Below are 27,910 nucleotides of genomic sequence, written 5' to 3'. Positions count from 1 at the left end.
GTTAAAATGTTATTTCCATCATTCTGTGAAAGCTCAGTGAAAGTTTAGGTTATCTGTCTCATAATTCCTGGTCATGCCCTGTTTATCTTGTATGCCCTGCATTTCAAAATATTTATATATTTTTCATTTATCATTTTGACATAATGCTTGTTTGCTTGTTTCTTCCCTTGTGCACACGGACCAAAAACTGGATGCAATTATCACTGCCTATAGAGACCAAGGATTACTATGCTGATGATATTGCTTCACTAATTATAGGTAAGCGTTCAAAAGGTTAAGTGAAGTTTGGTTGCATAGCCGAACTATCCAAAGTTGTTGAGCAAGCAGCTTCCTCTCATGGCCTATGAATCTCTTTTTGCTTTCTGTGCATGAAGAGTACATGTATTTTCTATTTAGAATTTGTTGAGGCTATCCAGAAAGACTATCGACACTTCTGAAACCCATAATTGTGTCTCCAGTTGATAGGTAAGTGATACAGCCAACACCAAAATAATGAGTCAGGCCCCCAAAATTGTGGGATTGGCTTAAAATCATGAGATTTTAAAAATAAATCGGGGTTCCTTTTATGGCTTCTCTGGGTTTGAGCCTTTACGTTTTCAAGTTCTGTCTGCAACCATGAGGGATAGAAATTTAATTTAATTTTTTACTCAAAGTTGAGAGTCTTCCCCCATACTCAAATGATTCTAGGAGCTGGAGATTTTTCTTAAACACCAAATATCATGAGACTTTTAATAAAATTGTGCCAATTGGTAACAGTAGGTGGAGAGAGATTGTCATTGGAAGCAGAAAGAAAGAGACAGAACATATGGAAGATTGTCAGGAATAAAGGAAGTTATTGAACAGGAAAGAGCTGTGTGGTAGAGAGGAAACAAAGGGCCTTATTGGGAATACGGAGGGAATTTCCCTGAGACCTGGTCTACACTACAGAGTTAAGCTGATGTAAGGCAGCCTGCGTCTACGCTACTAAGTCCCTCCTGTTGATGTAACTTGCCTGCTACGTCAACTTAATTACTCCACCTCCACGAGAGGCATAGCGCTTAAGTTAACTTAATTAGGTCAACATGGTGTCTGTGCAGATTCTACATTGCTTACATTGACTTAAGTGGCCTCCAGAAGGTGTCCCACAATGCTCCATTGTGACCGATCTGGTCACCATTTTCAATTCCACTGCCCAGCAACCAGGTACACAGGAAAAAGCCCCTTCCTGTTAAGGGACCGTGAATTTTTGAATTTCCATTTTCTGTTTGGTCAGCATGGAGAGCCTGCCTGCTCAGCTGACCATGCTGGCTCCATGCTCCAAACACGTTCCTGTCTATAGTACACAGAGGTGGTGGATCTCCTGGGTTTATGGGGAGAATAGGCCGTGCAGGCACAGCTTAGATCCAGCTGTAAAAATGTGGACATCTATGAGAAGATATATTGGGGCATGATGGAGGAGGGCTACCACAGGGACCTGCAGCAGTGCCGTGTGAAGCAAAGGAGCTGCACCAGGCATACCAGAAGGCAAGGGAGGCAAGCAGTCGCTCTGATGCAGCCTCAAAGACATGCCATTTTTACAAGAAGTCACATGCTAGTCTCTTTGGTGATCCCCACCACCACTCCCAAGAGCCATGTGGATACCTCGGAGGAGTCAGAATCACGCACTACCGCAGGCAACACTGAGGAGGAGGAGAAGAATGGGAGACATATGAGCAGGGGATCCATTGTCCAGGAGAGCCAGAAACTGTTTGTAATCGCAGAACAGTCCAGCCAGTCACAGCACTCCAGCATGGGCGAACGTGATGCCAGGGAAGGAACCCTTGGTAAGTATGCAGTTTGCATTAATATTGTGAGGGCACATCTTCTCATTTGCCATTTTTATTGAAGTAATCCGTGGAGGTAGAATTGCTATCTGCTTTCATTGCCCAGCACACATCAGGAGAGAGGCCCCTGCTAAACAGATTGTTTATGTGCACTGGGATGTCCCAGGAATCCTCCATGGAGACCTCAAAGAAACTTTCTTGGCTGTAGTCTGCAACGAAGATTTCTGGAGAGGGCTGCCGTATGTCTTTCACCATGGTAGAGCACTTTTCCATGCCACTCCCGTATTAATTTATAAGGCATCATCACAGCACACAGGCTAGCAGCATAAAGACCCAGTCTGTAGCCGCACATGTGCAGCAGCTGTTCCCTTTTTGCCCGTTACCCTCAGGAGAGAGATATCTGCTAAAGTCCCCTGTGGGAAATGGTGCCAGTATTCAGTTCAATTGCCTCAAGCCGCAAACACTGCTGTCCGTGTGCCACCTCGCCCCATAGCCAGCTCGCCCCTTGTGCTCCTCCCCCCTTCCAGGTTGTACCCACCATGGCTTGGATAGGCAACTGGTTCAATGGATACCTGGCATAAATAAAAAAATGAGCTGCTTTACACTTGCATGGATTCAGGAGAGTGATGTAAAATACAGCAAGTCCACATTTTGGCTTCAGTATGCACTGACAACAATGTCTCTGTGCACTGTATGTTTTACAGCTGCAAGTGTAGCCTTCAATTCTCCCTGTACACCAGTGGAGAGGCTCTCCCAGATTAGGAGGAGAAGAAAGAGAACACATGATGACATGTTTGTGGAAATCATGCAAGCATCTGGAACCGCAGACAGTATCAAGAATAATGGGCTAATTCAGGTGCATATGGAAATTGTCATAAAATATTAATTTTGAGGGATAAACTGATCATCATCTGCTTTAATATCTGATTGTTACATCTGATTTTAGTTAAGATGCTCTCTAATAAATGTGACCACCATAGTGGGTACTAGGAAACTTCCTTTTAGACAATCAGCACCTCACAAGCACCATCTGTTTAATCTCCTTTGTTCAGGACAGTACTGTTGGCATTATTTATCCCAAGCTTGTATCTGACTTATAGCCCAGTATCTCTTCTAGCTTTTTTTCAGCTTTAGTGTTGTTTTGGATTATTTTTTGTTGCATCTGTTTGATTGAATTTAAGAAAATGCAATCTTATTTGGTTCCGGGACATAAATAATTTTTTGAGGCCCATGAATGCAAATGTTTATCTGTTTATCTTAAATGTTAAATGTTTATCTTAAATGTTTATCTGTTTATCTTGACTTAGCCTCTCTGTTTACACTTTCCCGAGCTGTAAAATGGTTGAATACTTGCCTATCGCAGGTGTTGGGAGGATTAATCAGCTATTGTTTGTACAGCACATAGAAAAAAGATAAAACTTAATTTCTGCCTCACCCTCCACACCAGAGGTTGTACAGGTCATGCCATAGGACCTATTGCAAGGGGCTTCGACCAGATTATTTAGGTCTGAAAGTCCCTACACTCATCTCCTTCAGTTTAGTTTGGATACCAAGAAGTAGTTCTGTCTGCTAAACAAGGATCTTGTTATAGTCTCTCCTCCTGACAGTAATGAGTGGAAATGTGAATCAGAGAAGAATCTGGGGAGCAGCTATGAGGGAGACATTGACAGTGTTACTATAGTGACTGACAATGTCTTTCTCCACTCTATAGCAGCAGGATCAGTCACCTCTCTTTAAGTCTGTAATGATGAAAGTAGGGAAACAGAGACATTATGGGTGTAACTAGCCAATAAACACTGATGCCTGCCATGTGATAGGGGTGTAAACATATATAACCTTGATCCATGTAACTTTACTGGAGTCAAGAAATAAATTGAAGTTTCTTACACCACTCATGTATGTTATGCCATTATTATGTGAAGCTAGTTAAAATTTTGGCAAAAAAATGGAGCAAATGAAGCCATCTTTAGTATGGAAGAATAAGATGGTGAATCCACTTTGACTTTTTCCTCAGTGCCACTTGATTGCAGGAAAATTTGGATATGTTGCATCCACCTTCTTGAGTTCTCACACTTCCATACTAAAGGTGGCTTCGTTTACTCCATTTTTGCGAAAATTCATTCCAGTGGGAGGACAAGAGGACTACAAATTGTTAGACAGAGGCTTTCAAGAATACTTTGATCTACACACAAATGTCACTTGAGAGGGTACCCTGCCTTTACATGAAAAAACCAGCTGCCAGGTGAGACCACAGACAATTAACCTTAAGGCTGAGTCATGTGAATTTGAATTGTTAGCAGTTGGACTAATTAAAGTCAAAATCTTTTGTGACAAAACTGATAGCCAAGTCAAGGAAGGTTATTGCAAGAAAAGGACTTGCTTTTGTAAATAACAGTAGGTATTTGCAGGACTAGTGAAAACAGTGCTTTTCAAACAGATGTGCTAGCAAGCAGTGAAAGAATTGTAATGAGGCCATCAAATCAAGCACGATTCCATTGGAATAGCTATGTCTAGTCTTAACAATGCAACAAGATTTGCAATTTTGGAAGCAAGTCAAGAGTTTTAATGAGTTTCACTCAATACAGAGGGCCAAATCCTCAGCCACAAAGAGGCTGCTTTGCACCTTCCCCACACCACAAATTAGGTCTGAAGTTGGCCAGGTGGGGATTCCTGTGACATAAGGGAATTCCCAGGTGATGCAAAGCCAAATACCAAATTCAACAAAACTGAATATGAAGTGTCAGTGCAATGGTAAAAGGCCACATTTTATGTTCAATGAAAGAGAAAAGTCACTTATTACTAGTTTCATTTTACCCTAAAACATTTTTGACACAATTTTCTTAACAACTTATTTTCTAGGTGCTCATTATGGAAACTGGTCATTACCCCAGCTTTAAAGTTGAGTTCCATTTTCCCCCTAACACAGGGATTTAGCCTCTTCATTTTGTATGAAAGGTACAGTACATCCTCCCCAAACTTAAAAGCACTAACTCTTTGACTACAGAATTAATTTTCTGATAATTTACAAGTAAATTAAACAAGTTTGAGTTAAAGGTCTTGGCTTTTAATTATCTTTAAGAAATTTAACATCTGTGTCAGTCATCTTTGCTCCAAATGACCTCAACAGAATAAGATAGATGCTTCAAAATTTCCATATAGTTAAAAGTCATAGAAATCTTGTCATGGGCTATACTTAAATAGGTTGCAATTAAACCAACTTATTAGCAATTAAATATATTTGTTATGCTTATATAGGCTCAGGTCAATAGCTTAGGTAACTGAAGTGGGGAAACTGTGACATCGGAGATAACCAATCACTACCCTGGCTCTATAGCTAATTTGCGTGCAATAATTCTATTGGTTGTAATGATTCAGGGGTAGGGGGCAGAATGGACAAGTGTCAAGAATTGTGGTTAGTACATTAGTTTGCTCAACTGTCACTTCTCTTTAAAGAGTCAGTGGGCATCAGCTAATGCTGCCTGGGATCCACTGTGCACTGAGGCAGCAGTATCCCTTAATGCACAGAGAATTGGAACTTAGGGGCCCTCCCTTCATACAGCACCAGTGTCACCAACACAACCTTCCAAATGCATTTCAAATTAAGAGAATTGCAAATTAAGGGCTAGATTCACCAGTACACCGGGGCTGCTTTGCACTTCTCTAGCAGTACAAAGCAGGTGGAAAGACAGCTTAATTGGACAGTGCACTCCGGCTGTTTTGGTGTATCTATGAATCTTCTCTTAAAATGAAATGTGATTTCATGACTTAAAGGTAAAAATGCTACAGGGATGTTGTTATAATTATAACAACCTAGCACTATAAACCCAGGCAATTCAGAGTTAAGGTTATGCTTAAGTGAAATCCAAATGTGTTACTGTAATATATGGACAGTTACAGCAGCTAAACAACCTTAACTTTGCACTGTACCCATGCCATGAGGGAAAAGATAAGAAACAACTGAATGCCTTCAAAATCAGTTTAATCTAATCAAACTATAAACACTAAAGTACCTTCATCATAATAATAATTATTGCATGATGTTGTACAGTGCAGACTTAAGGCTGTTAGCATGTATTTCTTTACCTTAGCTCCTTCCCCCTCCCCTACTCCTCTACCCACAAGTGCACATAGTTCCTTTCTTCAACAAAATGCAACAAAATTAAGCAGTCTGCCACTGGCTTAATCAGGGCTGCTGTCTGCCCTTCTGCAGACTGAAAACCCTGCAACCTCTATAAAATGACACAGTTTGCCAGTATGCTGTTGGGATGTCTTTTCTTCACTTGTTCCTATTCCCAAAATGGAAAGCAATATTATCTATATTATAGTAAGTTGAACATAATAGTTGCACTTACAGTTTCTTCTCTTTTGAACTATTCTACCAGTCTGAGTCATATTCCCTTTACTCATTATTATTAAGCACTTTATATTGGATTAGCACCTGCAGGCCAGCTAGGTCAGGATCCCATTGTAGTGCTAGGAGCACAGAAAATGCAAGTCCCTGCCCCTTAATGCTTACAACCAAAACCAAAAAACAAACGAATAGACAAAACAGGTAGAGGAGAGAAACAGGGGAGACAGGGTAACAAACATAACAGGATGTCAGCTATTCGTAGCCAATCAGGGTCAGTAATACTATATATGTAATGTGATACTCAAAATAGGGAATATTGCTGGAACCAGTAATAGCTCTTAAAAATTAACTACTCTTTATAGCATTTTTCATTGGAAGATTTCAAAGTGATTACAACTAGTGTTTGCCAGCACCACCTGTAAGGTTAGTACAGCAGCCAGCATTTAACAGCAGTTACCAGAGAAAGTATCAATGTTACTATGTTACTTCCGATTTAGAGTATGAAGGAAAACAATGATTCATGGTGACCCCTGTAACTATCTTTATTTTATAAATAAGTAAATTGAGGTACAGAAAGGTTAGGTATCTTCACTCCCCTACTGGCAGAGTTGGTCCAGAGCAGAATTCATTAGAGCAGGGGGCTGAACATAATCACTAGACAACCTTTCCTGCGTTAAAGAGAAAATCCAAAGTATTTTAGGAATTAACTAGATTTTTGTGAAAATAGTAGAAACAGTAGTTCATAAAAAGGTAAAGCATATTTCAAAGAGGCTGCCATTTTCCTACTAAAAGGGAAGAAGAAAGAAATAAAGACAAGAAGAAATTAATTCTATATTGAAATATGCAGTGTGTAAAGCAATGGGTTTTGAATTCTGCTGTCTGATGTAATTTAATATAGATGTATATTAAATTAAGTGAAACTTATTAACTTACCTGGCAATAAAACTAGCAAATAAAAAGTATCTTCCAGTGATTCCAGATGAAGACAGATAATCTGCATTCTCTTTCTGGAGAAAAGGAACACCTGTGATTTGTCACTTTCCCCTGCCTAAACCCAGTATCTAAACCAGCCTACTCCCACAGATTATTTTTCTTCCCACCCTTCAGCCTGACAGTAGCCCACTCACTTTGTTGTGATTTCATTATTACCTATGCTTCCTTTTTCACCTCCATTGTGCCTTTAGTGCTACGCCACAACTATGCTCCCTATTGCTGCCTGAACAAAGATGGATAGCCTATTTATTCTTGACACTAGACTCCACTACCGGGTGATAGGCTGGTCTTAGAACACTGGGCTGAAGATGCAATAAAGGGTGTGTGTGTGTGTGTGTGTGTTTAAAAGGAATGTGAGTTGCATACTCTCTCAAATTCCTTTTCATCATATTGCAATAAATAAAATACATTTTAAGGGGGGGGAACCCCAAGCAAACCCAAACTACTTTTACTTAATTTTTTTAAAAAATTCATTTTGGAGCATATATAAAACCAGAGTTCAAAGTTAGTTGCTTTCCCCATTTTTTATTTCAGTGCCTAGTTAATTTCTACTTGTTCTAATTTTTTGTTATTTCCTGTCTGCTAGCAGAAAAATGGAAACTTTCAGGAAAAAACAGAGACACAGCAAAGCTGAAATTTCAAGAGCTGTTTGCTTAAATTATATTTTCTATTTATTTATACGTGTTTAATGCATTGATAAAAGAACACGGGGAATTTTACTTTCATATTTCAGTTAACCACTTAGCTATGGCTGTTTCCCTCCTCTTGCAACAGCTTCTCCTATATATCCATGGTCAGATCCTGTACTAGCAGGCTGATTAACGGATAGAAAAAGTTATCTTATTTTTGCTATTCACTGAGATGGATATTAACCTCTCTATCCTACCACTAACAGATTTTGGTGTTGTTCCCCCCAGTAAGGGTTGGTGGAAACTTCTCCTGAAATACCTACCAGAAGAAATGCTGGGAGGCAAAGATCCTCCCCTTGAGACTGGACGTGGGGCTGAGATGCTATTTAAAAAGCCCGCCCTCAGGAATCTCGAAAGAGACTTCACCCCAATGGTCGGGAAGGATCCTTTTAAAAGATAAAAATTATTAATCAATCAAACAAGCTGTTCTTTGGCTGCTCAAAAGAAACTGATTGTAGGGTTATATTTACTCAAACAAAGTCAACCATGTCTTCAAAGCAATGGAGCCCATAAAATGCTGTTAAATGATAAAAACTGTACAAACAACACACACGCACACAACCAACCAACACAACAAACAAAGAAACCCCGCCCCCCCCACACACATACAGACACACACACATCTCAAGCTATAAGCTATATAGTTCTGGCAAGATAGAGCTTGTTTCCTAAAGGGGGAATTTCAGAACTTCAAGGAAGAAGAATACAAAGAGATAAAGGCAAAATCAACCTCTCAGATCTAGATAGTGTATCTCAAACTTATTTCACTCTATCTATGTGTGTAAAACTCTCAGTGACGTCAATGGAATTTCACACATATAGTGGGAGCGGAATATTAGTCTAGATCTCTGCAATCACCTGAAAGTAGAATTTTGTCCTGGAAAGCAAATGATATGTTTGAAATATCATTTCAAAAGCAGTTATGAAAAAGCGAGGACAAGTTTAGTATATTATGTCATTTATTGATAGCTATTTTGATATATTTATGATGAAAAGATGAAGGCTCTTAATCCTACAACAGGATCCACTGGGGAAGACCCAACTTCAATGGGTCGGCATAGGCCTGTGCTTAGCAGATCTTTACATCAAACAGGGGCTTGAAATCTCAAAGCTTCTTCAATATAAAAAAATACAATGGGGAAAAACATCAAAATTCTCCAAGTTTAGGTTTAATTTTAATTTTTTCAAACTATAGTTGGGTAATAAATATTATTGAGCATCATTTTTATGTTAGTAAAAACAATAAACTCCCATTCAAAAAGCTGGGCAATGATGAGTTTTGATATTTGCTGTCATCATTTTTAAAAGGCACTTCCTGGTTGCTCCTCAGAGATGGAAAAAGCGTTATTATCCTTACCTTTAGAAAATAAATAGGTTTTTAAATCTTTATACAGTTTCAATTTGTGGGTACTTCTGTAGATGCTGAGCAACCCAATTAAGCAAATTCATCCTGAAGAAACATGAATTTTTTGTTGGGCCTGGTAACCTTAGAGAGATCTGAAAAAATGTCACTCCTTTGGTTTTCCTAAACAATAGATCTGTTTTTCCTCAATACTTGCTTCATTTTCCCTTTTAAAACGTGAAGATGGTACAAAAATTATTATAGTATGAAAGAAGAAAATAGATATAATTGAGGTCTTAAACACAGACCCTTTATTAGGTATCCTTAAAAGACCTTTAATAACTGAAGAGTAGGATCAGAATTCTCTAAGGAACTAAGACAATAAATCAAAACAATTTTCTCCCCACGGCTATCCCAGGCAAGCCTAGTGTTGACAGCCTTAATAAAATTTTCCAAATTTTCACTTCTATTCAAGAACTGTTCTTAATGAGCATATCATTGGGCACTTTTGTACTAAGTTGCTCAGTGTCCACAACCCTCATCCTGCAAAGGGATCTGCATAGGCAGATCCTTCCACCCATGCAGAGCTGAATGAAGTCAGGGGACTCAACACAGACGAATCTCTGCAAATATTGGGATCCGAATCAGTAATTTTCTTTTTCAGGACCTAGTTTTCTCTCTTGGAGTGATAGATGATCTAAGGTCTGTCAATAATTCATGTTTTATGGAAGAGAAATTAATACAAAATTTAAAAAGGGTCACCTCCAAAGCTCTCTTTGTGACTGTTTAAATTTTTTGTATGTATTTCTCTTACCATAAAAGATGAATTACTAGCAGACTTTAGATCATCTATCACATCTAGACACCTGAGGAAGAGCTTTGTGAAGCCTGAAAGTTTGTCCCTTCCACCAACAAAAGTTGGTCCAATAAAAGATACCTCATCTCCCTTGTCTCTCAAAGTATTTAATAAAAAGTATATTGCAGAAAACTGAAAAAGAATTAATGAGAAAAATACAATATCCAAGGGGGGGAAAAATCTAAAAATTACAAGCATAAGAGGAAGGCAGAGCGAAAAGTCTGCAAATGCAAATCAATGTAAGGAAGTGGAAGTGTAATAACAAAAACAAAATAACTGAGTTTCAGAAATGGCATAGAAAACTGCATGGATATCACTACAGAAAACATAAGTTCCCTGTAGCTTAGTGTGTTTGTTTTCTTTAGAAAAGGAAGAAGCAGTCTATTCTCTGTTCCCAAGTCCAAATCATAGTTTGCAAAAAAGGCTTTGCAGGCTCCTATGCTTTACCTTCCCTGCTGAAAAAGTACAATAGATGTTTCTTTTGCTAGGAGGCTGCTACTGTTAGGCCTATTATATGTTAAACAATGTTTAAAAGGAAAAGTTTTCTTAAAACTGATGAGTGGACAATGTAACATTTCTTTAAGCATCTAGCGTCTCTTCAGGAATGCAGTTCTCTCGGTGCACCTCATTGAGAGTAGAAGGTTGTACAGCTATTTTGTAAAGCATTATTTAGCTCTGCACAAATTTCTTGGGGGGAGAGGAGCAATGTTACAGCAGGGGAAGAACCTTCAGAGGAGTCATCTGTTATTATAGGTATTAAAAGGGAAAAAATAGACAAGAAAAATAAGCCATGATTCCAGAGCAAGTTGAACACATGCCACTATAAAGCCACCAGATGCATGATTTCATCACACCAAAGATCATAATATATATAAATTAAATAAATATAATTACACAGACAATGCCACAATAGAAAACTATAATTAAACTGTATTAGCAGGAAAAAATAAGGGCAACAAAGCAATTGAAGTATATGAGAAATACTTGGAATATGTCAGATTATATTCAAACTACTACAGAGATAGATTTGGATTCTGTAATAATGGTATATGCTTATTACTCAGGGCAAACTTTCTTCCAGAGTCTTTACAACAAGGTTTAAAGCCAGAAAGAACAATTAGAGCTTCTAGCTTGAGCTCTTGTATATTGTTATATCAGACCTATTATTTTAAACCATTTCCAAGCTTTCAGAATTTCAAAGGACAATGCCATCAGATTGCAACTACCTGAAAACCCCAGACTGGCTTTTGTACTGGTAGGTGGATCTCTGCTTGAGCACCTGCAGACACTTTCTGCTAACTACAGTTCTGCAACACAGAAAAATATTTGTTTTGTTTTTAAGCTATTCATTTTCTTTTTGCTCCTGCCAAAAATATTTCTGAATAAGAAACAGAATGACTATATGATTGTGTAGAACTAAGGAAAATGTTTGCTATTTATGTAGACTGCGATAGGATATGCTCTCTATTCTGTAATTTCTAATGTTGTTGTTCCATTAATCCTTGTGAGATTTGAATCTGAGTGTGGAAGTGGAAGAAAAAAAAAGTGTTTAGCCTGATCTTTCAGACAACTGGAGTGATATTATTTATAAATAAATAAATTAAATACTAGAGTAATCAAAGAGTTAGAACAAGCCACTTCAATTAAAGTAGTGAGAAAGAGTCTGAACAATAATTTTCTCATGAAAGGATGCCAGCAAATCACATTGCAGGACCAGGGCCAAGGTGAGTACAATGAAAGAAATAGCTTATTTGTTACCCTTGTACACCATTACAATATGACAAATATTTTTTGAAAAACTGTTAAATTTCAGGCTAAAAGTCAATTCTTCATTAGTGACACATTGTGAGACTTCTGGAGTTCATTCATGCTTTATCGGCACCTTTTCTGATTTCCATTGCCTTGGGATGCACACAATTTCATAAGAAAAAAGAATATGCAGAAATGTTGTTTATGAGAAGTATACCCAAAGAAAGTGAATAAATACAGAATTAATTTGAGAAGGAGGTAAATAGCATGGGATGATTTGAAACAAGAGGTATGGCAGTACAGTCCTGGGGTCTGAGACCCGGAGTCGGGGAGGTTTCAGAGTCCAGGCTCCAGCATAAGCCTGAATGTCTACAGTATTTTTAGACCCGTAACATGAGCCCTGCAAGCCAGAGTCAATTGACCCAAGCTCTGAGACTTACTGCCAGGTTTTTTGGTCTTTTTTTGCAGTGTAGATGTACACCTTTTTGATACATTGGGCCAAAGTCTGGTCCCCAGTTCGGTGGTGAAAAGCAGCATGAAAGCCATCTTAATTGGTTATCGGAGGATTTTCTTCCTTGCATAAAGTAATCTCCAGGTGGTGCAAAGCTAGGGTAGTGGATTTTTTACTATACCCCTCTCTGTTATCTGGAGTAGAGAGTTTGACTGGGGAACGGTTAGGGTTGCCCCCTGTCTGGTTTTCACACAGACAGTCCAGGTTTCAGCTTGAGTGTCTGGGTGCCATTTAACAAGCCCTGATGTCTATTTTTTTTTTAAATCTGTGGCAACCTTAAACGGAAGGAAGGAGGCAGCGCAGCAGCAGCAGCCACCACTGCCTCTCGGGCCAGGCTGCTTATGGTGGTGTGTGGCGTGCAGGGGTGAGACCTTGCATGGAAAGAGGTGGAGAAAGGGCTGGGGCCTGGGGGTTCGGGTACCAGCCATTAGAAAGATGGCAACCCCAGCCACCACATCCACTTGACTCTTGTTGCTGGAACAGCAGCAATCAAAATGTAAGAAAGAGCAGAATTCAGGCCACCTTTGCCTCCCCTGATTGTGTAGCGTATCTGGCCCATTATTTTCTACTCAAAAAATACAGAGGCTGGTTTCATTCTTTTAAGTATTTTGTCCAGCAAAGATGAAATTCAATTTATACAACCTACTCACTGTTAAAAAGATATTCTTACCTAAGTATGTTGAATATGATGCAATAATTTTAATTTTTTTCTTCAGTTGTACTGCTATCCTAATGAAAGTTTCTAAGAAATAAAGAGCACTTTGTAGCTCTCTCTCTCCCAGGGTATATATTATTGCTCTGAATTCCCTTCTTTCCTTGCTGGTCTCAGAATTCATGTCTGGGAAGATAAAGAAAATATGCTGCTTCCCACATGAATTTTCCGTGCTTCATAGCATGTGTAAGAATGCTATGTCCTGAAATCTCAGCTTTGTATTATGGCATGTTCTCTCACTCCTGAATTTTGGCTGAAGGGAGCTACATAATCCCTCCTCTTCCAATTTATGTGAAAGTCATTTCCCCCATCTCTTTGTTAATAACGTTGGTTACAAATTCAGTCATGTTTTGGCCTTCAGCTTTCTGTGTCATCTTTATTGTTATGTTTGAACATCATGTTCTGTTTCTCAGGTCCTTAATTTTATTATCAAAATACTGTAATCACTTGAAAATCTCTTCAGGCAGATACTTTAAAGTGAACTACAGAGAGAATTCCTCTTCATTCTCTGCAATTCTTGCAGTAAATATTTCAGTTGAGACTGAAGTTTTAATAGATAGCAGTAATTTTGGCCTGTGCTGTAGGCTTCCTGTATGAATTTCTTCCAGGAGCAGATGAATTACTAAAAAATTCTCAGAAAATGATAGTTTCCTCTGCTCCAGCCACTACTAACTTTTGTGGGTTTGGTGAAGAGCAAGTGTCCTTACTGAAGTCTAGAACTTTCTTTCAGAGACAGTTTCCCTCCTCCCACATTCCCTTCCTTTTTTTGGTAGGTTTTCTAGTCCTCCTGCAGTATATAGTAATAGGATAGTATTCCTTTTAATAGTTTGTGAGCCCTCTAGTGGTGCTCACTGTTTTAGAAACCGCCAGAAACCAGCCAAAGCAGCAGTATGTACATAGCTATGCCTTGGATGTTGTACTAATTTAGTAAGGCTACATCTACATGACAAGCTGTAGCAGAACGTGAGAGCCGCAGATATAAGGCCTAGTATAACAGGCCTAAGAACAAGACCTGAGGCCTGAGCTAAAGCAGTAGTTGGGCCCTGATATTATAAGCAAAGTTAGCAGTCCGGCTGTGAACCTGCTTGCAAGTTCACAGAAACTGGCAAGACCAGAGCTGATATTGACAAAACACACATTTCTAAAGAAGTAGCAGGCACAAGATAATTACGCAAGCACATTCCAGAAAGGTGGTACCAGAAACACCCCAATATCAAGTATGATACAAGTACACTCTCCAAAGATAACAAGCACATGCTGACCTCTTTTTAGGATAAGGTCAGGATGACAGTATGATGGACAGAGATGTTTTGATTGAACCAGCATGTACAAGGTAAATGGTGGTAACAAACCACATCAGAGGGTGGTATCTAACCAAGTCAGATGGACAATATGTAAGTTATTTGTGTCAGTGTATGAAAGAGGGTCTCAAAAGGAGTGTCTTTAGCCAGCCGAGTGGGGAATGGAAAATCCCACTATTCACTGAGACGTGTCCATTTTCATGGGCATACATGTCTTAGTATCCCTGTCGAGGCTACGAGGTGCTTTGTCGGCAATAAACATGGATGGGTGCCTTCACTACTGAATCTGGGTGTGTGTGGATTTATTGGGCAGTTTGGTCAAGGTCTGCTGTGTCCATTCTCTGCGCAGAAGTCGAGCGGCACACTGAAAGAACACACACTCAACCAACACCTGACAATACAAGCTAGGGCCATAATTCTCAACTCACTCTAGATCAATGAGAGCTTGTACAAGTATAAATAGTAGTGTAGCAGTGGTAATGTGAGCAGTGGTGGCACAGCATAGCCGTGCTGTGTACAAACCTGCTTGAACCTGGTGGATATGTATATGGCACGATTTAGTTCCTATTGCCACTGTGGCTACACCACTATGTATACTTGCATTAGCTCTCATCAAGCTAGCACTAGTATATGTATGTGAGCTAGAAATCACAACAACTCAGTGTAGAGGTTGCCTAAATATGGTTACTCCTGGCCCAACTATGCCTGCGTGGTTCCTTCATATGGTTATTGTTGTATGAAGAACAAAAGACAACACATCCTTATTAACCTTTCAGTGTAATTTGAAGAAAAATATGGGCTGCTATTTAAGAAGAACTGAATATATTGAAACTGGAGGCCTGCTAGTGTGTCTCTCTTTGGTCTGACACTCTTCACAATTACACAATTGCTTCATTAATATATGCTGGCAACTTGACATCCTGAATGTCTTCCAGTAATAGGCCCCTGACCGCTGTGCTGGACATTCACTTCCTAGGGAGGGCACTATTCATGTGGACTCTGTCTTAAGACTATAAAAAGTTAAGATGGCTAAGAAATTAAGGGTCAGATCTTACAAATTTGTTGACATCAATCATGTTATGTTGATTTGCACTAGCTGAACATCTGGGTCTAAGGTTTGAAAATTGTGCATGAATATGTTCACTTCTGTAAATAGGCACATACTAATGGTGTGAGTTCAGAACTGCAAATCATGAACATCTCAGATCCAATCTTGACACTGACACGGATTTCCTTTTATGGACTTGGGCAAGTCACTTCACCTGCTTCAATTTACATATTTGTAAATGTTTATCTACCTCACAGATGACTTATGAAAGTTGACATCTGCAAAATACTTCAGAAATAAAAAGTGATATGAGTACTAAGTATTAGTAATAACATGCTGCTTAATATGCACAACAGGGAGAATATGCAAATATCCTTACTGCAAACTATAAGTTATACTATGGGCAGAATCCTGGCATTACTTTGTTGAACCACATAGGGATGGAAAAGGGCTGGGTGAGAATTGAGTAGAACCGTGCACTGCACAATAAATCTCAGTCATCTTACTAGCATAGGTCAGAATGGATCAGGGCAGATGGATGGGTGAAGTAAAAATGCATAGCAGGAGCACTTTACTGCTGCTCCAAAACCTATTTTCATGCACCATCTATTAGCACTGGTAGCACTCATAACAGTAGCACAAATATATTGAAGGAATGGCCATTCCCTTTGGCAAAATGTGGTCTTGGTGTACCATTGGGCCGAGTAATGGGGCTCCTGTTCTAGAGCTACAGTGTGTTGGGTTAACTATAGTCATGACACTATCCAATTAAACAGTATAAATTAAATGTTTCCAATGTACAGTATTTGAAAAATTGAGGCAATAATCAGTATTAAATATTGATAGGATCAAAACAGATCTAAAAGAAACAAACATTTTTAAATCCTCCTGTAAAATCATTTAAAAATCAGATAAATCAACTTGCATTTTAATACTCCAAGGACTTGAGTAAGCTTAGCTCCCGCCCCCCAAAAATATGTAGCTCATGAGATAGCAGTAAAAAGCAGAAACTTTTGTAATTATCTGCATGGCACAGCCATGCAGCTTCTGTTAGAATCAATGAGCTGGATTCTATTCCTCATTTATCATCAACAGAATTATTTACTAAATTCCAATCACCATACCTGTGTAAACCCACTGGCGGCCTTTAGACTACACAGGTGTCACTGGGAGCATAATTTAAAGGCACTAAATTGCCCAGGTGTAGCTGAGTCTCTAAATTGCATTGCAGAATCTTTGTTGACGATTATGTGGGAGAACTCAGTTTGCTCTGAGGCCAGGTGGAGTTTCCAGGGCTGGCAGTTTGAAAAACAAACAGTTTTTTTTACTTGTAAACAGAGTGCAATGATCAGGGAAGCCCAATATGACATGTTTAGAGTCTTTGTGAAGAGAAAAGCATTTCTAGAGTTCATAGATTCTGAGGCCAGAGGGCACAGCTGTGATCATCTAGTCCGACCTCCTGTAAAGCATCGGCCATACAATTTATGCTCTGGGAATTATTTTGCAAATCTTTTAGAAAAACATTCACTCTTGATTTAAAAATTGTCAGTGATAGAGAAACCACCATGATCCTTGGTAAATTGTTCCAATGGTTAAATTTCTCTCAGTTAAAAAATGTATACCTTATTTCCAGTCTATATTTGTCTAGCTTCAGCTTCCAGCCATTGGATCATGTTATAGCTTTCTCTGATAGATTGAAGAGCCTGTTATAAATATTTGTTCTGCATGTAGGTACTTCTAGACTGTAGTCAAGTCACCCCTTAACCTTCTCTTTGTTAAATTAAATAGATTGAGCCCCCTGAGTCTATCACTTAATGCATGTTTTCTAATCCTTTAATCAGTCTTGTGGCTTTTCTCTCACCCTCTTCAATTTATCAACTTACTTTTTGAATTGAGGGCACCAGAACTGGACATAGTATTCCAGCAATGGTCACGCCAGTGCCAAATACACTGGTAAAATAACCTCTCTACTCCTATTCAAGGTTCCCCAGTTTATGCACCTCAGGACTGCATTAGCTCTTTTGGCCACAGCGTCACATGGGAGCTCCTGTTCAGCGGATTATCCATCATGACCCCAAATCTTTTTCAAAGTCATGGATTCCCAAGACAGAGTCCCTCATTGTGTAAGTGTAGCCTACACTCTCTGTTCTCAGCTGTATACATTTAGCTGTATTAAAAACACTTAACCTGGTAAACTGCAAACAAGCAAATAATTTATACCGCTAGATATTAGGGGCCTGTCCTCTTCATTGTTTACAACTCCCTCAATTTTTAAGTCATCTTCAAACTTTCAGTGATATTTTAATGTTTTCTTCCAGGTAATTGATAAAGATGTTAAATAGCGTAAGGCAAAAAAACACGATCCCTTCAGGCCCCACTGGAAACAGATCCACTTTATGACAATTCACCATTTACAGTTACATTGAGACCTATCAATTAGCCAGTTTTTAATCCATTTAAAGTGTGTCATTAATTTTATATTGTTCTCGTTTTTTAATCAAAGTGTCATGTGGTATCAAATCAAAAGCTTTACAGAAGTTTAAGTATATTACATCAATATATTACCTTTATCAACCAAACTTGTAAATCTCATCAGAAAAAGGTATCAAATTATTTTGACAGGATTTATTTTCCATAAACCCATGTTGATTTGCATTAATTAACATCACCCTCCTTCAGTTATTTATTAATCAAGTCCTGTAGCAGTTGCTTTATTATCTTATCTGGGATTGATGTGAGGCTGACATGCCTATAATTACCCACGTCATCCCATTTGCCCTTTTCAGTGGGCTCAGTTAGACCAATCCTGAGCACTTGTGAAATTCATATCTTTTATGAACATGCTTGTGGGGGCTTAGTGTAGACCTGTAACCCCTTTAGTGACATATAGGCTTTCAATGAAGAACCATCAAAGTGACAAAACATTTTCACACATCATAGCAGGTGCTGCATGAATATTCATATTTCCTGAATGCACACGTGTGACACTCCAGTGTTTAAACATTTCTTTCCATCATTAGACAGTTTTGAGCAACCAAGTTAAAACCATAGATTTCTTTACATCCCTCCAAGGAAGCAATGACAATAAATAGAATACTTGTGTTTGTTTCAATATTCTGCCATGGAGAAATGTGTTAATAAAGGCTTCCCACTCATATCCTGGCTTCAGTTAAACCTATTTCTAAATACTCATTTTTTTATATCTGTTCATTTGATTTGTATCAAGCCTTCCTTCCTGATTAGGGTGGGTGTGCTTGATGGAACTGAAAATTAAAAATCAGACTGCCACTGGGAAAGAGGCAGCTGAGGATTGTCTAATGTAATGTATTTTGACCCCTAGAGAGGGATGCTTCCCTCTGAGGAAATTCACACCTGCACAGAGGTCTATGCACTATTTAAGTCGCATTTAAGTCCTCAAAATGTCATTTAAATGGGACTTAAATAATGTAGACATTGTGTTGGCCCTCTTCACGGGGTTGAATTGCACCTCTCAGAATATGGAGCAATCTCTGACATTGAAGAACTCAGTCAGCTTTGCAGAGTTCTTGTAGGTGAGTAGTTCCATGGTTCCTTTCAGTGGGGTCAGATCCTAATGGGAAAGGTGGTACAAACTCAGTTTGCCCAATTTCAACAGGACAGATTCAAAAGTTGAACTCAGTCTAACTTCATCTGATTCTGGCATAGCAGTGATCATAAATGGAGTGACCACAAGCGTGTGTCTGCAACCTATGTGTGTTAGTGTGAGGAGTTACATTGCTTCTTTTATTCTATTAAAGAAGTGCTGTTTATGGCTCTATAGTTAAGGATGAGATGTGTTTTGCACTTATGACACAGATGAAGCCACTTTGTTATGTATGAAGAATACAGTTATCCTCCCCAAAATTAAAGCACTTACTCTTGAGTACTGAATTAATTTTCTGAGGATTTACAAGTAAATTGGTTGATTAGCTTGAATTAAATTTAATTTAAAATGGGTCCTTAAAGAATTTAGTACACTGTGTCAAGTGTTTCTCCTGAAGGATCTTAATAATAGAACACATATGCTTCAAACTTCCCTTGCCATTAAAACTCACTGTGAGCTTGAACATAGGTTATACTTGAAGATTTTCTGTGTTTAAGAATGAAGGGTCATATTTTCCCATTACTCTTAACAACAGTTTCTTCTTCAGCAAGGGCTGAGGAATTCCCAGTAAAACTGCCCTGTTTCAAAAGAGTTGTCTTCTACCATTTTTCTCAATGAAACTAGAGTCATAACTTGCCCACAATGAGATGATCATTTTGAGAAAAACAACTGTTATCTCTCTAAATAATTAGAGATATCACTAATGTTTTGGGTGTCTGTTTACTGTTCATATATGAAATTTCTAATTAAAAAAGGAAATTCTCAGACCAAACTGAATTAAAATGGGTTTAATATTGGGAGTACTTACCAGCAATGAAGAATAAAATACAGGAATGAGCAAATGGCAAAATCAAGCATGAAAAGAGAGAGAATATTAAAATTCAAAGAAATCCAAACAAAATAAGGTATGTTTGAGTGCCCTGCCCTACAATGACAGTCAGTAGTGGTGGTGGTGGTGGGGGAGAAGGGGATGTGGAGAAATTTACTCTCTCTCTCTCTCTCTCAAAAAAAAAAAATCAGTTTAATCTAATCAGATTACAAAACAGTAAAATACCTTAATCCTAAATTTTTTGCATGGCATCACTACAAAGTAAAGATATTGTTTGGGTGCCTTGACTATGCATTTTCATACTTTGACATGCCTGAATATCTTCAAAATTTAATCTTAACTGAATTGTCTGGGTTTATAACACTTGGTTCTGGTTACTAGTTACTAATTACCCTAAATTACTGATCTGTTCTCTTATTTCTTGATTTTTTACCAGTAGAATCTGGAATAATCCCTGGTTCTATGTATTCAATATAAATATTTTGACACTAAGAGAATTGTACTAGCTCCCAGGATTAGCAGGTTTTGGCTTCATCTAGACCTTCTTTGGAAGAAAAAAGCAAGTGTAGAATAAGGGTCACAATTCCTGGGAAGGAAACGATAGGAGCTGCAGAATGTTTGGGTGGGATAAGAGTCCAGTTTCCCTGGTTGGTTTTAGACAAACAGTGATTTGGAAAAAAAAATCATTGGGGACTTATTTCAAAATAGTTCTACAAACACAGTCATCATTTATTTTGTAGCTTGTTAAATGTTAGTGCATGCTGAAATTTGGTTGCTGGGAGACTATGTGAACACATAACTATGATTAAGGCTTTTAACAGCTATAACTGTTCTTTTGAATCATCTTCACATTCTTAATGGAACAGTAATTTAAAGTGTTATGCTGGTTGTCATAAAACAGTCTGTGTATGGTTAGTTGTCTATTAAATAAATATTTTTCAATCAGCACTTAAACTGCAAAAATAGCTTTAGCAAAATACTACACAAGAGCGTTGAAATGTTAATATATTTATAGTTATGCATAACATCCAGAGCTCCATTCCAAGCATTGTAAACTGTACATTTGGATTTCCCAGTCAGTCATACATGTAAAATTAAATTAGGTGGAAATAAAATGTTTTAAATTTTACTATCTGATGGTTCAAGTGATGGTAAAAGTGTATGAGGAACATCCCTGTAATTTAGGATATCAGGTAAAGTCTTCAGATTATTTATTAAGGTTATGGAGAACAAAATAGACTCTCCATAGTTAAGGCTGAAAGCAGAATTCCATTATTTTGACCCTCCAGCCACTACAACTTTTAATAGAAAAAAGGGGTATTTGGTATGAGATTTTGTGATCAGTTCAGGCAGAGAAGAATTTATTTTTGGGAGTTTGAAAGTCTGGGATGCATAATTTTAGAAATGACAAGTCCTCCAAAGTAACCCTGTAAGACAGGGGACTCTAAGGTGAGGACAGCATGGGGGCTGCAGGAGGGTAGACCTGGATGTGGAAGCTGAAAGATGAAGATGCTCTTGTTGGTTTTTTAAAATTTTAAAATAAAGTGTACTTTATTACAGTGGTTCCCAACCTTTTTGAGCAAAAGCCCTACTAGTTAACACTAGGTAAAACATGCATCCCCAATTCCCCGCTCTCCAGCCATAAACACATATAATGATAACAATAACAATGCTAAATTACATTAATAATAATAAATTATTCTTACCTGAGCAAGAAGCTAAGCTTCCCTGGCACAACCACCATCACATGTCCTGTGTGAACCCGCCTCTTCCCATCCCTCATGGACTGAGGAAATGGAAGCGGGCTCTGGCAGGTTAGCCAGGGCTGCTCCAGGCCCCCACGGGTGCAGGGCTGCTCCCTTCTGGCGGGGTGCCTGGCCGGGGCGGGGCTGGAGTGGAGCTCAGCTCAGCTCAGCTCAGCTCGGGGCTGCTCCTCTGTTCCAACTAGCACAAAATGTGGGGGGGCTAAATGACCTCAATATTACTGAAGGCTCATGGACCCCCTGTAATCTTTGGTGCCCCCCAAGGGGGTCCTGCATCCCAGGATGGGAATGGTTGCTCTATTATATATGTAATGTATATTATATAGAAAAGAAGCATCAAAAGCTGAGGTAGCTTTCACTTTAGGAGGTGGAACTGCTTTCCACAGCCATTTGTTATATTAGTTAAACTTAATGATGCGGTCTGTTGGACTGTCCTGCAGTTGAATCTTTGATTATTTACTGCTTGTGTAGCTTTCCAGTTCATAATAATGAGAACAAAGAGTGGGAGACAGGCAGATTCAATTTGGAGGAATCAAGTAATGCTGTTGAAAGAGATTCATGACTTTCAGTTAAGAAAGTGTTTGGAGTTGGTGAACACTGTTGATAATGACTCAATTAATATATTCCTCAGAGTCAATTATAACTTTGATTTTTCTCTGCTCAAACACTTTAGATTGCAGATTCAGCATGCCACCTCTGTAAAGTGGTGGTTTGTTCTATGTCTGCATAAAAAGGTGGAGTTCAGGGCTATGCTGACATTTTCCTTAATAATAATACTTAGCTCTTATGTACTAATGAAGCTCAATGAGATATAAGCACCAGATTCTGATCTCAGTTACATCAGCATAAATCTGGAGTAACTCCTTTGAAATCAGTGATATCAAGATTACACTGAGGTAATGGAGATCAAAATATGACCTTATAGTGAATGTTGGTGCTTAGAAAAAAAATACAATACCTTCAAAATATGCATAAAATATATTTTTAAAAATTCTCTTCCTCCCCCCTGGATTGAAGTTAGATGTACCAGTCCAGATTTAGTAAACCACAGGCAGAGCCAGATGAACCTGTTGCTATTGCCCACTGACTGGCTGCAGCACAGTGATAGGCACTGCTGTCTTTTATTGCAGAAACTGCAGCTCATTAAAGCATATGACCTTTTAATAGTTCAGTCCTCATGGAATCCTCTCTCTTGAGCTTCAGGGCCTGGTGGGGTGAAGGGAGAATGCACTAAGGTAGATTTTCCCTAACATGATCCAGCTTGTGTAGATTTTGGAAACAATGCTTCTGACATAAATAGTGTAAAGAGAAGATTTAAGTAGCCCATAATGTTACCTCTAGCCATACTTCTTAGGCTACCTGCTGCTGCAATGAAAATAATTGTAAATAAAATCTGAACAATCTAACACACCATAAAAGAAAAACTGTATGCTAAATGAAGGATATAGACGCAAAAGCAAGTACTTTTTAAAAAAAGCTAAAAACGCTCAAAATTCAAAAGTAGATTAAGTGAGAAATCAACAAATTTCTGTAGTTACAGAAAACTATCACATAATACTTTTGTATTCATATGCATATTCTGTTAGAGAAATGTAACAAATATAGAAATTAGTCATTATCAGCTTATTTATCTATGTTCAAATTTCATTCAGTAGAAATGACCTGGTTAAAATCTGGTAGAAAAACTACATACTTTACCAATTAGCTTAGTCATGAATCCATTATGGAATCTCCAACTAAATATCTGCATCTTAAAATGTGTACACATAACTCCCATTAACATTGAGTGCTCACATTGAGGGATTTAAATGGAATATTCTGTAAATTCATATGATTTAATTCTGAAGCCCCTTTTAACTGTTTTTTACATTGCTTCTTCAGTGACTGGTATACTGATGATTTATAGGCAGTCAGAATATGTTCAAAAAGGGAAAATGCAAGCAGCAGTACTCTTTCCAAACTGTAATCCCAACCTAAACGTCACAATTCTAGAACAGATCCCAGACAGTGTGCATCCTAATTATTTATTTAGTTGTAACCTGAACTGTACAGGGAACAAGAGCTGGAAAGACAAATATGGACTGCGAAATGGAAATAAGACTCCAAGAAAAGAGGAGCTAAAGAAAGGAGACTGTGGGATCAATGCCATCAGAGAATCTAGTAACACAGTGAGGAGCTGAGTGAGGAGATAATGCATAAACAAATTACATATGAAAAACTTGGCTAAATGAATGCTATTCTTTTGGTATTTTGATGGGGTGAGGGATTACAGTGGTGGTGGTGGTAGCAGCATCAGTTTGTCTATGTCTTGCCTGGAGCTTCAGTTCCATGTGACATGTTGAAGCAAGATGCCAGAGAGTTTGCTCAATGCAGATGAAATGTTGAGCAATTTTAGCAGCAAGTCTCTGTAGAGCAGAATATAGAGAGCACATAGCAATTTTCAACAATTTATAACTCCACCAAGTCTGAACAGATTTTTATGGTGACAAGAAAATACACCATACATCTCTAATACACCAGGACTATTCCCCTTACAAATTTCAAAGACCTGCTCAAATCATGAAATGGATTGGAAGTTATTATTCCTTTTAGTGGCGTTTAGTTGTGTACATCAGAAACAGAATATGTTTTCTTAGGGAACATATTGTCTGGAGTGTCTCAGTTGGCCACATTCCTTAAAATCTTGTGTGCACCAAGGACTCAGTAGTGGCAGAAAGACAGTTGCCTCTGAGGGGGAATAAGGATAAATTCCACATGCCACTGTTCCCCTGCTTCAGCACTCCTCAGCTAAATCTGACTGCTGTTTGCATTTGGCTGTTGCGTATAATGTAATACAAATGGGATAACACTGGTCTTCATTGGTCTTGTATTTCATCTCTTTCAGCTTCTCTGTCCCTTTAAAAATATTTGTCAGAAATCCAGGCCAACAGCAGAGCCACTCTCTGGGCCACTTAATGAGCGCAGCTGGACTGAAGCAGATTGCTTGATTGGTTGGAAGAGTCAGCACGCCAGCTTCTAAGCCCGGCAGCAGCTCAAAGCATTTGCCCATGGCTGTGACAGCCCCTGCACCTGCTTGTTCCTAGCCTGGCCTCACTTCAGGTAACCTGGTTCTGACCCTCAGCTCCAATTCCTGACTTCTGATTCCAGCTCTGCATCTGGCTTCCAACACTGATTTGGATCCTGGTCTCTGGCATTGGGGCCGCTGGCTCTGATCCTTGGCTCTGGCTCTTGACTCCAGCTGTGACCCTTGGCTCTGGCTTCTGGCATTGGTTTCCTGCTCTAACAATTATGCTGGACTCTTGCTCCAGCCACTAGGCATGACTGCCCATGTCCCAGTCTCTGATACTATTACAGCTATGTTTAATTATGATAGTTTTTGCATTAGCAGGAGGATGGAGCGGATGTCTTAAGTTTCCTTTCCCATATCTAACTCCTACTGTTATCTGAATGATAAAATCCGATTGCTTCCATGAGAACAGGATCCCTTTACAACCTAATTTTAAATTCCCACCTTTTCTTAACCTAAATTAATGTTCTTTGATGGCTATTCATTAACACATACTTTGTTTTCTGTGATCAGTTATGATTTCCCCTCTAGATTCAGAGGTTTAATGATACACTGTAAATTGATAACTACTAAAGGATTACCAAAAATCTGCCTAAAACAGCAAGTCAAGTATTTTTGACATGCGTTTAGAGCCAAATTCTGCTCTTTAATGTGCATGAGAAGAAAACAGAATTAGTTCCTATCCAAAGGAAAAGAGTGTATAAATTAGTTTAGTTTTTGTAGTAAGAGATTGAATGGTTCAAGTGTCTGATTAAATGGCTGCTCAGAAGAGGTAAAAATCTTGTATTGGTTTGAAAAGCCAAATCAACCAGTCACATGTTTTAATAATGACCGTCATTAGTGTTTTCCAAACCTCTAGGTGAGTAATATTTTCAGGAGAGCTTAAGTCCTATTTTGAAAAGCAATTTAGGCACTTAAGACCAGCTTTTCAAAGATATTTAGGTGCCTAAGAATGCAGATAGGCACCTACTGGTATTTTTAGAAGTGCCTAGGCACCTAACTCCCAAGCACCTTTAAGAGTGTTTTGTTAATATGACTGTATACATCACATTTTTAAAAAATGCTTTATATTGTTGTATTTTACAAATTAGGGACCAAATCCTTCAAGACTTATTCAGGCCCTGATCCTGCCTCACTGACTTCAGTGAGGATTTGCATCTTAATAAGTACAGGAAGGTTTGATCCTAGGAGTTAAATTCATAATCATATGAAGAAAAGAAAACAATTACATTCAGAAAATATACAATAATGAGTGAGGCAATGATAATATAGTTGAAGACTAATGGGAGAGAAGAAACAAGGGGCTAGATTCACAAAGATACATAGTCACCTACCACTTTAGGGGCCTAACTCTCAGATTTAGGTGCTACAGGTATTCACAAAACTCCAACTCAGCTGCTGCCTAACCTTGTAGGTGCCCAAATTGTTGCAGTAGAAGTTTCTGCCTTTAGGCATGTGCCCTGCAGCCCTCTGCCCAGCATCTGGAAGTCTAAGCCCCAGAGCAATTAATGAACTAGGAGAAGATAGGCATTCTTCTGCCTCACCTGTGTGCAGAGTCCACTCGAGTAAGTGTGCACAGAGTCTGTCTAGCTTTACACAAAATGGTCCTATGGAGAGGCTCTAGACCTCCCTTAACTTTTAGCCCAGTAGTTAGGGTACTCACCTAGTAAGTGGGAGACCCCCCCCAGTTCAAATCCTCTTTCTGTCAAATGACAAGAAGGGATTTGATCATGGATCTGACACCTCTGAGGTGTGTGGCCTAACCACTGAACTATGAGATATTCTGATGTGGGTCTCCCGCTCCTGTTGAAGCTGTTCTATTGGAGTAAGTCACTGGAGCAGGAAACTAGAGCCTGGGTCTCCCACCTCCTGAGAGAAGTACACTACCCACCAGGCTACAGAGTCATTTTCATGCTCTTTGGCCCAAAGATTCTTCCACTTTGGATTAAAAATAAATTAGCTTCTCATGAGACAGAGGGGAGATTTGAACCAGGGATTTTCTACATCCCAGTTATGAGGAGACTCGGGGGTGCTGCTGCTTCTTGCAAGAAACATCTTAGGTGCCTCATTCCTGAAAATACTTCAGCGCTGAGGAGCCTAAGCAGAGATAGGCACTTCCCTCCAGCATGAATTTAGGGACTGAACTCCCTGCAAAGGGAATGGCTTAGGATACTCCCCTCTCATTGGCTAGTTGAGGTGACTGAACGTGCTGAGCTTTTGTGAATCCCATTCTTAGTTGCCTATGCAGCATACCAATCTTGCACTGCAAACGGCTGCAGGTTAGCAGAACTTCCTGGTCATGCCAGGATAGCTTGCACATTTGTCTAAGCTGCTGAGAGGATAAAAAAAGAGTAAAAATGCATCTTAGGTTTCCAACAAATGGAAGGTTTGACATACACTACTACATTTCTGGACAGATATTGCACAAGCAACTAAATTTAGACTGCCATTAGCTGAGGGTCAATTTCTTAGCAAGCCACCAGTGGTTAGTCCAGTTAGATACTTGATAATTGTTAATGTAGATTCAAATATAGAACTATCTACAGAACCTTTGTAGAGAGTTGTGGGACTGTTCCAAGAAAGGAGACAGGGACCTAAGGGGGGTACCCTGAAGGAAGCCATGAAGGGGTGAGAGGTTCAGCTATCTTAGAAACAGACGCTATGCAACTATAGTAACAGCCAAAATTGCTTGCCATGCACTGAACATGAGTGGTTTATGGAAAGAGAGATGCTGAGATGACATTCTCTCCCCTTCTCCTGAAAGTTGCAGAAGAACCCCTCTATGGATTTGTTGCCTTGCAGCCTGGGAAGTGGAGGAAAAAGGTAACGGTGTAGGTTGGGCAGGATAGAGCCAGAAACTCCATCTCAGAACCTACAAACAGTTACTGCATAAGTTACAGCTGACGTGGCCAGAACTATCTAGCATGAAAACTCCTGCACAATAGAATGCCAATTTGGAAGAGGGAAAGGGGGCTTCCAACTGGTTCCAAAGGCAATATATACTAAGGTAACCACGTTTCAAATGAAAACAGTTCAAAAGAGGGACGCAGGAAGTACCCACCCTTTTCTATTTCCCTCCCACAGCTGTGGAGATTTGCAGTGGGAGTCATGGAGTGAAAGGTAAAGTACTTCTGTGGATTAGAAACTGGCTAAAAAAAGGCAGGAAAAAAAAGAAGGAATACACGATTCATTGTCAATGCTCACAGTTCCTTATGAGGACCCGGGGTTGTTCAATATATTTATTAATGATCTGGAAGAAGGGGTGAGCAGTAAGG

At 39.0% G+C, this 27,910-nt stretch overlaps 1 protein-coding gene across 1 annotated transcript in view; it reads right to left on the bottom strand.

Moving 5' to 3' along the window:
• Nucleotides 1-27,910, bottom strand: part of EPHA6 (EPH receptor A6) — a 709,227-nt gene that overhangs the window by 130,495 nt on the left and 550,822 nt on the right. The window contains exon 11 of the mRNA XM_067546257.1: nt 8,099-8,221. Within this exon, the coding sequence (XP_067402358.1) occupies nt 8,099-8,221 (123 nt within the window). The remainder of the gene's footprint in view (nt 1-8,098; nt 8,222-27,910) is intronic.

The sequence above is a fragment of the Emydura macquarii genome, unplaced genomic scaffold, assembly GCF_026122565.2.
Source record: "Emydura macquarii macquarii isolate MOO-44397 ecotype Brisbane River unplaced genomic scaffold, CSIRO-AGI_Emac_v2 contig_1119, whole genome shotgun sequence".
Taxonomy (NCBI): Eukaryota; Metazoa; Chordata; order Testudines; family Chelidae; genus Emydura; species Emydura macquarii.
The sequence above is the reverse complement of the archived record's forward strand: the minus strand, read 5'-3'. Positions and strand labels throughout refer to the sequence as shown.